The sequence below is a fragment of the Pyrgilauda ruficollis genome, unplaced genomic scaffold, assembly GCF_017590135.1.
Source record: "Pyrgilauda ruficollis isolate IOZ18807 unplaced genomic scaffold, ASM1759013v1 scaffold25, whole genome shotgun sequence".
Lineage (NCBI taxonomy): Eukaryota > Metazoa > Chordata > Aves > Passeriformes > Passeridae > Pyrgilauda > Pyrgilauda ruficollis.
The window spans coordinates 10,156,475-10,168,692 of record NW_024523822.1 but is presented as its reverse complement, the minus strand read 5'-3'; the positions used below and the strand labels follow the sequence as shown (position 1 = coordinate 10,168,692).

The 12,218-nt window shown below is 35.2% G+C and overlaps 1 protein-coding gene across 35 annotated transcripts in view; it reads right to left on the bottom strand.

Annotated features, from left to right (window-relative positions):
* RIMS2 (regulating synaptic membrane exocytosis 2) overlaps positions 1–12,218 on the bottom strand; it is a 445,269-nt gene that overhangs the window by 167,688 nt on the left and 265,363 nt on the right. For 33 of the 35 annotated variants that reach the window (XM_041470636.1, XM_041470624.1, XM_041470633.1 and 30 more), the window contains one exon: positions 4,242–4,310. In XM_041470636.1, coding sequence (XP_041326570.1) covers positions 4,242–4,310 — 69 coding nt within the window. Of the gene's footprint in view, positions 1–4,241; positions 4,311–11,371; positions 11,399–12,218 lie in introns of all 35 variants that reach the window. The other 2 variants (XM_041470623.1, XM_041470626.1) reach the window with 1 other exon arrangement.

The window sequence follows — 12,218 nt, the reverse complement described above, 5'->3', positions numbered from 1 at the left end:
TCCTCAGGTGTTTTGAGAGGTGAAGCAAAAATGGATAATTTCTTTTTGTTCTTCTTCAAACACAGAAATATTTTTGAAGGTTCAGTAATAACTTCTGTACTGATGGTTACTATTTTTTCCTAATTTACATGGACCTAACTATCCTCTGAATAAATATCTTCTTTGTATTCTTATTTCCTCCTGAAACATACAGCTATCTTCTGCATAATGATAAAAAACTTATCACTATAAATGTTTTTCTTCTCAAAGCTGGAGACTGCATTCTTTTACTCAGAAAAGGTCTTCTCTATAATAGAGACTTGTAATGCAGTCTGTGTAGAATCCATTGCCTTACATTCTTCCATGATTCATTTGTTGCTTCTGTTGAAGCATATCTCAGATTGCAAGTGTTTCATAATACATAATCTGTTGTAATGCAGATGAGATATTGGAGTAGAACTGAATTTTAAACATTATTATCTTACTTAACATTTTAGTGTTACAAAAACAATAGGTGAGAATTTTATGATTAAATGATCTTGACAATACATGTCTCTGTTCATAAAGTCAGACCCAATAGGCTGCTTGTATTCCCTAGGTTCAACATACCCCAGAAAGTATCTGGGAAGAAAACTATTTAGAAATTATAGTCCATATTCCTTGAATTTGTTAACTGCAATGCATGCTTAACTTTGGACACTAGAATGAAAAAAAACCACCCAAAAAGCCAACCTGCCTTTCACTGAGCTGTATTCATTGTTATAATATAAATGATTTTTTGTAAACATTTCTGGCATTAAAATAAAATCAATATAAAAATACTGTATAGCTTTTATTGAAAAGGATGTAAGAACATTCCAAAGGGCAGGTGTAGATGCTGGTGTACTCCCACAAAGAACTTCTGGTGACAGACAACTTTGAGGGCGAAGGTTTATTGTTCAGGACAGCAAAATAAATGCTTTAAATTGTTTGAGAGCTATGTATAACCAATCTCTAGACATAACCAGAATGGTGTTCATTCCACTATCCTATGGTAAGACTAATGCCAACAAAGACAAAATATTAATAGAGACTTTTCCAGCATTTCCAAGAAGAATGTACATTATATTTGAAGAGAGCTATTTTAGAATCCAGTAAAAATTTGCTTTTTAAATACGTAATATGCTATAACTCTTTGTAACAATTACTGTTGGAGAATATATGTGTAGCCAGAAAAAAAGACATTGACGTTTTTCAATCTGTTTATCACTATTTTTTTAAAGGCCTTTCCTGTTGACAGAAACAACAGACTGAAGTTTAATACATTTGTCTAAGCAGGCTAAGATCCAAGCCACAAGATGTGATAGATTTGGTAAATAATTTTTCCAAGAGCTCATAAAATCACAGAATGGTTTGAATTGGAAGGGAACTTTAAAGGACATCTAGTCAACCATTATGAATAAAAGAAAATTGAAGAGGAGCAAAGAGATAATTTTTATTCTTCTTAAAGGATTTTTAGTTCACAGGTGTGATACTAGGAATTGATTTTATGGAAAGGATCACTGAGAGTACTTGAAAGATGTTGGTAAGCTTAATTCATGTAATGCACTATTTATATAGCAGACAGAAGAATAGCAAAGTGTCATGTTATATAAAACCTGAAAATACAAAATGAAAGAACTGGGGTAAGTAAGAAAGGAAGAAAACAAAGAGAGACAAATGGTTTCATGCAAACAGTGCATATTTAAACCAAGATTTTGATGAGTCTACAAACAAATAGAGGAACTTAAAACAATTGAGGGAATGATAAGGAGAGTGGAGGGTAAGACAAGACTAAACCAGAAGACTTACAAACATAGTGGCAGCAGCACAAAAAAAGTAAGGCACTAAATTAATATTTCAAAACCTAAAAACTATCAAATTTTCCTACCCACAGAGCCAGGCTGAATTAAAATGCAACTAAAGTATAGAGTTGTTCAGCAAAAATTCAATGGCTTAAAGATCCTAAAAAACTAAAGGTATGTCAGAAACTCAGGTAAGGGAAGTAGGCTCACTCAACTGTAAAGACCATCATTTTACAAGTTGTCAAATGATAAATTTATTGAATCAAATGTGTAAATCTAGGTGTTTCATAAGAATCCTGCTGATATTCAAGCACCTGGTACAAAAAACCTGCAAAACTTGGTACCCTTTTCCAGAACAGGAAAAAAAAATCACTTTCAAAATGATGCTATACTGGGCACTCTAGAAATATATCCATTAAATGCTGTTATTTCCTACCTTTATTTTTAAGCTCCTAAATTAGATTGATACATTTTTAATTTAACTGACCCACAGCAATATGAAAACCCTTATTTTTGGGAGGACAGGCAATCAGAATGCCTTAGAGACTACTAATTACAGACCGAAATCAAAGTCATCAAAGACTGAAAGGACCGAAATCAAAGTCATCAAAGACTGAAAGTATAGTAAATAGCAACCAAGGGTTTCTGAGGATGGCTGCCTCTTTGGTTCCAGTACTTCACACCACTGGCTCTCTGTCCTTCCTGTGTTCTGACTGTAATAAAGGAAACAGGGGAGTGGGAATATAAAACAGCTGTAAACTTTCCTTAATAGATTTCTAATTAAGGTAATAATCTGAACAAATAGCCTGTTACTGTTTGAAGATAAATGTTTTAAGGAACACAGAAATTTCAGTGGTTTTGCAGGCCTAGTGTTCTTTTTTTTTATCTTGTAAAACTCCTGGAACCTTAGCACAAATATGACTTGCCCTGTTTAAATCATAAAGTCTGTAAAATTTTATCAGTTTATAAAAAGGGTTTTTTCATAAAATTTATATGCTGTTTACTATAAAAAAAAATAAAGTAAAAGATATCTCCTTATCCTAGTAAGTGCAAGACCCATAGCATGGAATAGTAACATACCAGGGTCAAAAATTAAGCACAGCCTATGAGCTAACCATGAAATATCCTGGAAATAAAAGCATGACTATGTAGACAAAATAGAAATGCATCTCAGACTGGTAATAGATTTTAAAGCAGAACTAGGCCAACTCATATAATTAGATAGTTCACTAAATGTCTGGATTGATCAACACTTGGCTTCACACCATCTCGCAATATTCAGGATTGCCTTCCTCACTCTTTTTATTCACTCTTAATTCCAAGGTGAGCAGTACTGCTCTCATTCCTCTTTCTTGTCTCCCCTCCTTAGCCTCCAGCAGAAGATGCTGTGCCCCATGTGCTGATGGGTGGCTGCGTGGCAGGAACACGCTTTGACCGACCTGAGCGGATCACGCTCCCACAGCTGCTGTAGTCCAGACAGATTATTCTGCTCAGCCTTTCCCAAACCCCACTGTCTAACACTGGAGCTGGACCTCACCCAAGAGAACCAGCAACTATCCAGCACAGAAAACCCTGAGTGTTAAAAATCTCAGAAGAGCAGCAGGGTAACAGAACATACACTGAGAGGAGTACCCCACTCTGTGCTGATAGCATCAGCCCTCAGTGCTGGTTACAGGTGGCACAGCTGCCTCCTTTGGGTTGGATACTGGTAAAAATCTTCCTGAAAGAGCTGTCCAGCAATGGAACAGGCTGGGAAGGGCTGGAGTCCCCACTCCTGCAGGTATTTAAAAGACGTGTGGCTGTGGGACTGAGGGCAAGGTTTAGTAGTGAACTTTCCAGTTCTAGCAGTTGGACTTGATCCAACCTAAAAGTGTCCATGATTCTATAATCTTAAATATATTCTCTGTTGTAGTAATGAAAAGCATATGGTTGTAATTTTAGTGTTTTCAGCTATAAATATTTTTTATCTGGTATTATCTTTTCTCTTAGAAGGGGAGACATACTCTTTGACCATGATAACTTTTTTCTCAAATAGGCTCAATTACAATACTTAGTGAAACAGATTATCTGCTATCTCCTGTCCTGCCTTAAATGTTTCAGACCTTTGGTAGTGTTATTATTCCATTATGAAATTTTACAGGATATATCAACATATGTCTGTCAAAAAAAAAGATATTAACATTTCTGGACATTTATTAAAAACACTACCTATGCTATTTGTATCATTATATAAAGGCAATAAGAACATTCACACACTGACTTTTTTTCCCCCATTCGTAATTTTTGAGATTATACATTATATTTATTTTGCGTCTCTTAGAAACATATATACTTAATTTCCACTTAGTTTTCATCAGAAAAACATTGCAAAATTCATAATAAATTATAAACAAGAAATATTTCTACTGAACTTGGAGAAGTAAATTTAAACATCAGTACCTGAAACAACACCAATTCCATCATCACAGTCATAATCAGAGACTTCGCTGTCACTGATTCTTTTGGATCCTGGAAAAAGAAAAGACATGCATCATCTTCCTTCCTGTAAGTTATGACTACCCTCTGTCAATAATACATAAATTAATGTATGGATTTCATACTATACCATGAAGCATTAACATCAGCATATAAAGGTAATTATTCATGTTATAACTGCTGAACATATATGACTGCACCAATTATTTCAGTTAAATCTTTAATGTAATATAAAATGAAATGCTGAAATACATCTCCACAATATGGCTCTTATGAAATATTTTAATATAGTTTATATTCATTCCATATACACAGATATTTGTATTCATTCTGTACAGAAACTGGCATCACACTGTTCATCTTCCAAGTTTTCATATACAAGGCACCATCCCTCCCCAAAGCCTCTGAATAACAGAAAGATTATTAATAGCAATAAAATTAAATGCATGTAGTACTTTCTTCAAGTTCTTAATAAGGATTATCAGGAGAAAAGGAAGCTTCACACATGTAGTGTGCCATGGAACACAAGCAAGCTATTAAATGTATACCTGCCAAAATATCTAGAGCTGAGTTTGCAAAAGCAAATTCCTCTTCCACAATTAGAACCCAAATGTAGGTCACACAGGAAAAGTAAATATGCAAGGTTTTGCATATTTTTCAGCCTAAATTTACTTCAGTCTTCTGTGGCATATTTAAACAGTATTTGATTGCTGATATCAGGGTTAAACACTGGCATGTGACTGATAATTATTCATTCACTTATTTTAAATGTGAAAAATTCCCTGTTTTTCAGCAAGATGGTGTGTCTATTAAGTTTCTAAAACCATCTAAAAAATGGGTAATTAGGAGGCAGAAACTTTGATTGTCACCACACATCCAATCACATGCAAGATTTTTTTTTTCCCCTGCCTCAGGACAATTTTTCTGAAAAATGCAGACACAAAAATATCAGTAAAAAACTTGGAGTAAACCTGAAGAGGCGCAGGACAAAGCAGTCTCAACACTCTATCTGAGCAACTGGCACAGAAGGCTGTCTACCCTCCTTTCCCAGCAAAAAACTGGGAGATCATGTACTGAGGGTGGCTTTGACAAAAATAAAGAGTTTTCAATTTAAAGAAACTTTAGAAATTATTTGAATTATAAGAACTGCTGTCATTTTAGACTGTTGAACATCTGTTTACCTACCCACTAGAGGATAGTGGAAGGTCTTTCTTTATCAGAAAGAGTGTGCTTACAAGATCTGAGACTTCTCCTAAGCCGTCCTGTTTACAATAAGTAATCAACTTATTCTCCACAAATTCATATAATTTCATTTTTTGTCACAGTATTCTCTTGGCCTCTGTAATATTCTATGTCAGTAAATTCTGCAGTTGGGGTATGCATTGTGTGAAATCAACTTCCCTACATTTTATTTCCATTATCTCATTTCCAATGCTCTCCAAGCTTTTGTGTTCTGAGAAACATGAATCAGCATTCTGTTTTCTGCTATAGTTATCTCTTTGGTTTGCATTTTTTTGAGCTGAAATATCATTCTTTGATTCCTTCATACATGTGAACCTTTGAATATTTCTGATTGTTCCTGCTGTATTTGTTTGTATATTTTCAATTTCTTCTGTGCCTTATATGAGAAGTCAGAAGTCACTGCAGCAATTAAGATGTGGGGTGTATGAATTTGTAATCTAGACTGCAGACTATTTCTTTGAGGATAAAAATTTCTCAGTTTAAAACTTTTTCAACTAAAAAATGGTGCAAGTATGATATGTACTAATTCTTAGAAAACAATTTAGCCTGCCAATCCATTATGCAATTTCAGTAAAGAAATTTTAATTGTCTTTATTTAATTGAACTAAAGGTTGATGCTTTTCCCACAAATAGGAAATTAAAATTAGTTCAGCGGAAGTCATGCAATTCTCATATAGAAGCTCAATTTATTATAAAATTTTAGAAATAGCCATGCTACAATGGGTAGGGTACAAGAAACAACAAGTAGTCTTTCTCTAAAACAAAAAAAAATACAAGCAAGTGATGACGATTAGCACTCAAGAAAACCTAGAAGATGAGGGCAGAAATTAAGGAAAAGGTTTCAACCTCCTCTGATTTTTTTCTTGAGTATAGTATTACAAAGACCCACTCTCTCTTTTTTTTTCCCCCAAGAAAGCATCCATTCCACCTGTGGTACTGTCCCTGTTGCCATTTTCAGGAGAAGCCTCTAATGGTGTAGTGATACAAGTGCCAGTGAGCAAGAAGGATTAGTCTCCTTTCCTCTTAGCCACCGATTCAAATGCAGGTCCATTAAGAGAGGACAATATTTGTGACCAAGCACTAAGCAAGAGAGCCCTACTAGCTGGCTGGGCTGTGGCTGGGACCTGAAGGCAGAAGCCCCCAAAGGGAGCGCAAAGCAGTGGGATTCTGTCTTTGGGTAGCCCTGACACTGATCTTGCAGTGGGTCTGTGGCTGCAATTAATGTTCCTCAGGCCCTATCAGAGATAGATCAGATTGTGGCATGGGAAGATGGGGGAAATTGAGTTTGCTGATGCTCATCACGTGGCTGCTTGGAAAGGTTTTCATCATGAAAGATGTGAAAAGGCTGAATCAACTATGATTTGAATAGATGTCATTTACTCATCAACTAATTCATTCTTATGAATGAATCTAATTAATTACAACTGAGGTTGCTTTTTATTTATGTTTATATTTACAGCTAAGTGCATCTGCTTTAACATATTTTTAGAATATATATTCTGTATTCAGGAGGAGATATTTGCATCTTTGAGGATGAAAATAGTCAGCTGTTGTCACAGTGGGCTCTACACTTCCCAGCTGTGTAGCTAAAATTATATATTGTTGTAGTCACAGGATACATCTGGCAGAAAAGAGAGATTAAACTTCAACAGAGCACAGGCATAAAAGACAGGGTTCTCTCTCTCTTTCTCTCTCTCTGTCTTCTCAAGACACATCCACCTGTTCCAGACTCTCCTAATACCTCAGCTCCACGTCATCTTCCAGGATCTAGAGATCCGAGCTTCAGGGAAGAGCCAGTGCAAGAGAAAGTGAACGGGCCAGGACTGAGACCTGCCCAAAGGATGGGAGTAGAAAAAGAGTAAAAGCAAGGGAAGAATCAGATTTCAGTGATTTCTCAAACTGTCTTTGCCACTGAAGAGAGGAGAGTCTCTTGCAACACCTGACATCCTTAAATATGAAAGCTTGATCTGTAAAATGAGATATGAAGCTTGTTCAGCTCAGATCATCCATTCTATCTCCTCAAGCAGCTACAAGTCAGCCCTAACTAAGAGCTGGCTTTAACAAGAGCTAACCAGAATTTTAAGCAGACTTAAGCTAAGTCTGGTTTTACATACTTAAACCTATTGAAAAAAAACAGTGTTTAAGTAATATTTTTAATTTTCTTACAAAGGTAAATTTAAATGATAGTAAAGATGTCAGAAGAAATTTAAAGCAGAATTAATGACTTGGTCTTATCTTTGGCAATCAATTTTTTCAGGAAGGGAAAAGGAAAACAATGCTATGTCAATTAAATGTGAAATGTCAAGAACTACTGCCTGGAATACGTAATTTCTGCAAAGAAATCAAGATTATACATATTTAAAACCTCTTCCATTAACTTCAGAAATGGAACAAACTAGAAAGTGCACAGGTCAAAGCCTTTTATTGAAGCAAGTATTTGTAATGTCAGTATAATTGCTAGCAGATTAGTTTAATATTTCTTGGAGTTTTTGCAAGAGTAATTTAATCTGCTTTATATTAATTTTAGATGATACTTTTCTTTTTAATCTATTGACAATGTAATTGTGAAGATTTAGACATGTGTCCCACCTTAGCCATGTCTTTTCAAAGTAGTACTTCATTAAGTAATTTGGACCACTGATTACAAAAAAAGAGAAAGAACAATTCCTATCTTATCAGTGAAATGGGACACTTGAAGACTCTTACAAATTATTGCAAATTAATATTGTGAATGAAACTGTTACTTAGTATTTAGTTAAAACCTTAAACTCTTTGACATATACATTATAAAATATGGTCCAAAAATCAAGAGCAAGGAGTTTAAGTCCATTCTTACATAAATTCAGAATTCAGTAAAAATCTTATATTCCAGGATACTGTATACATTAAATGAATGCATTGGTGCCAATGGTTTGCCTGTAGTTAACTTTTTCTTTGATGCCATTCCACTAGAATGTAGTTTATTTATAAATGTCTTTTGGAGGTATTATTCACCTTTTGTCTGATAATCCAGCAGTAATAGATGGTAAATACAGAATTTCAAATCCCTTCCACCCAGATTAACAATTATTACAGTTATGGACTGAAGGCAAAATAGATCCCATGCTACTGTAACCCTCAAAAAATGCCTTAATTCAGCATAGCCCCAGGGAAATCAAATTTTTTTTTTTTTATTCCATTTAGCAAGTTTGGGTTTAACGGCCTTAAGCTGTCAATAAAAGTTTTCAGGGGAGAGTTTATACTGGGGACACTGGAAAACCTCCCCATCAGAACTTGCCAAAGTTCAGCATCCTCCTGCCCTTCCACACCTCTCTACTCCTTCCCTGCAATGCTGCTCAGGCTAACACCTCACGCAGCTGTTCTCATGACAGCTCTGTGAGAACATGTGCACAGCAGAACTGGAAGTTCACAGCACTTTCAGGGGTGGGGACAAACCCTGTCACCTAAAAACCATTCGGACTTTTATTTTCTATTTCAATTTAGCAAATACTTTCTGTTTAATTTCTTACTGTTTGCATTCTTACTTTCTATTACATGGAAAAGGAATTTATAATACAGTAGTTTCTTAATATAAAAACATTTCCATTATTCATCCTCAGGGATGAAGTAATGTAAAGAGAAAAATTAGGTGTTTCATTCAATTTCATTAATAAAATAGTTATTTTTTTGTAAATTTTTCATGGGATGCAGTGTTGGTGGCCATGGAAAGCTTTAACAACTTCAAAATAAAAATAATATGGGGACAATTGAAAAAATGTTTACAGAATATTCTTTGGTTTTCCCAAACCTGTCCATGCTTAAAAAGCATTTGGACAATGTATTTAATAACATATTTAGCTTTTGGTCAGCACTGAATGGTTGGGCTCTTGGACTAGAAGGTTGTGGTAGGTCCCTGCCAGCTGGAATATTCGATTCTATTTCATCAGAATCACATTTCCCTCCATAACAACATTCTAAATAATTGGAACTCTCCCAGATGATTGAAACAATATGCAAATAAAAATATTTACTCACAAAGCAACCAAAATCTGTGGAGGGTTCCAAAAAACCTTCTGCCTTCCATACGACAACAGAAGTTGGCACACAGCTTTTCTTCATCATTTTATTAATATGCAGAGGAAATAATACAAAATACCTTCTGTGTTTAATACTTTCCCCACAGACATTTCTGATAGACCTCAAGAGAAGACTAACATAGGAGGTTCAAAGCTCTACTAAAGTGCATATGACCAACCAACAAAGTTATCAAAATGAACTAGGACAGGTGATAGAATGAGAAATAAAATTAGTGTGCATCAGCCTAAATACAGAAGAAAGTGCCAAATTTATGGCTCAGGAATTCTGTGCTTTTCTTGTGGAGAAAGGAAAAAAAAAAGGGGGGGAAAAGAAAGCAGACCAGGCTCCCAATCCTGTCCCTTACAATGCAGAAAGCTTCTACAAGGCTTTGTGGACTCCCTGGGGCAACCAAGGGTAGTGAAGCATGCTTGCAGCTCCTTCCCTGGAGCTCACAGAAGGCCTCCACAACCACTTAAAGTCACTTAGCATTGCCTGTATTTCTTCTGTGTTCAGAGCTGACATATAAGCACCCCCAAAAGAGTCTCATAACAACTGTTTTAAGAATTTGCTCTCTGATATTCATCCAGCCTGTGCCCAAAGGTCCTTAGTGTGAGCTAATTTCTCATGCAGTCCTGCTGTCTCCATGTCAGTCTGTCACTTTATCATCCTGCACATGATAGTGGGGTTTAGAGGCTTTCAACCAACTACAGCTACACTGACAGAGGAGGAGTATAAATAACAAATTCTATTAAGTTCCTACAGGTCTTTGAAAATGCTCAGAATAGGAGAGATGAGAAAGATAAAAGAGAGATATACCACTTCTTGATAGAAGAGAGAGGTACAAATTGGAAGTCCTTAATCAAAAAGAAACTTTATCCAGCTAAAATTTGCAGCTAATCCACGTGTATGCAGGCCCACAGATGCCACACCAAACTTGGTCTCTCCCCTTGTGAAGATATTGTAAAACATGAGAAGAATGTGGGATTATTTCAAGAGAGAAAGGAGTAGAAGAAATATGGGAGACTGACATTAGATGTAATGGAAAATGGATTTTATTAGTACTTCTCTCAAGAAAGTTCTGCCCTAAGGGGGTTTTGTTTCTCTCCATCATGGTATGGATCTATTTTCATAACAATGTGAGTGTCATTTTTTAAACATAACTAAAAGATAATTAGTTGAACCAATTCTCAAAGAGATTCCAATAATTAAAACTGCAAAAACTGCAAAATGTCCCAAATGAAATGCACTACAAAATTTAAGTTGGTAAAAACTGAATGTTATTAATTTACTATATTTAATTAAGGCAAACTCCTCAAATGGAGCTGGATTTGTAATGGGGATTTATATCAACAAGAAACTGTAAAAATATATATCAGTGTAAATACTGATTTTGTCAGTACTTCATTTACCCCATGTCTGTATTTTAAAAATACTTACACTAGTTCTCAAACAGCTGTAATATAATAGCATTCCTTTTAATCCAGTTAAAGCTAGATAGCATTTTCCTAGTATAGTTAATAAAGCTCACTACAGTTTTCCTACCATAGCTCTACCTAAAATTAAGGCAAGCAAAGCAAGTATGGTGTTACAACACTGCTCCAATACCAATACTGAGACATTAAGAATAGAGAAAGAAAGCCAACAAATGACTTATTACTGAAAAGCAGACAAGAAAAGCCAAAGAACTTTTATGCAATTTAGTATCTGCACAATAGGTAGCAAAAGCACACCAATAAAATATCAAATTTTGCACATATATGGAAGCAATTAGCATTTCTGGCATGCTGAAAATTTACCTGAATTATATGAATATAAGCCTTTATCTGGAAAAAAAATATTGAAATGAAGTAGCGTCAGGGAAAAATACATGAACTCTCACATGTAACAGGGATGATTAGAACCTTAAACTTTTTTATAATTGCTGCCAGAGACGGAAAAATTTGATAGTGTAGGCCAGACTCCTTCAAAATTATAAAACTCAAGCAGCTAAGAGAAATTAAACCACAAAAATGCCAATCACTTCTGGATCAACAGCCACAGAGATCTAGTACAGCAATTTCAGTCATTTCCAATTTTGAAAGACAGTTGCATATTTTGCTATCAGTGTTTAACTTTTTAAGGGCAAAATGTATCTTCTTCTAGGCATACAATCTGAGCTGCTACCCTTAAAAATATTGCATGCTTCTGTTGGCACTGCAGCACTAGCAGAACTTTCCCAAGATGTAGCTTTCAATCCTACTTTAAATTTAACAGACTCTGAAATGATGTGCCAATCTTCTCCCTCCTGCTAGGTCTTGACCTGGCAAACATGTACATACATGAGAACCTTAATTACATACTGTTGTTACCACCGAATTTTAGAATGAGCTCAATGATTAAATGTTTGCAATACCTGATTTATTGTTTGCATTCCTTAAGCCTGACTGATTTATGTATTTTAGCTTTCCAAACAATCATACCAAGTTTTCTAAACTGAACCAAAGAATAGGATGTGGATATCTGGACAGTTCTGGAAACAGGAAATATTAATTGCATTCATAGATTTTGAAATGTGACTTCCAAAAGATGTCATAATACAAAGAAGGCAGGAAGCCAGAATAACATTAATAATACCTGGTCATTAGCAAGATTTTGTGAATAATT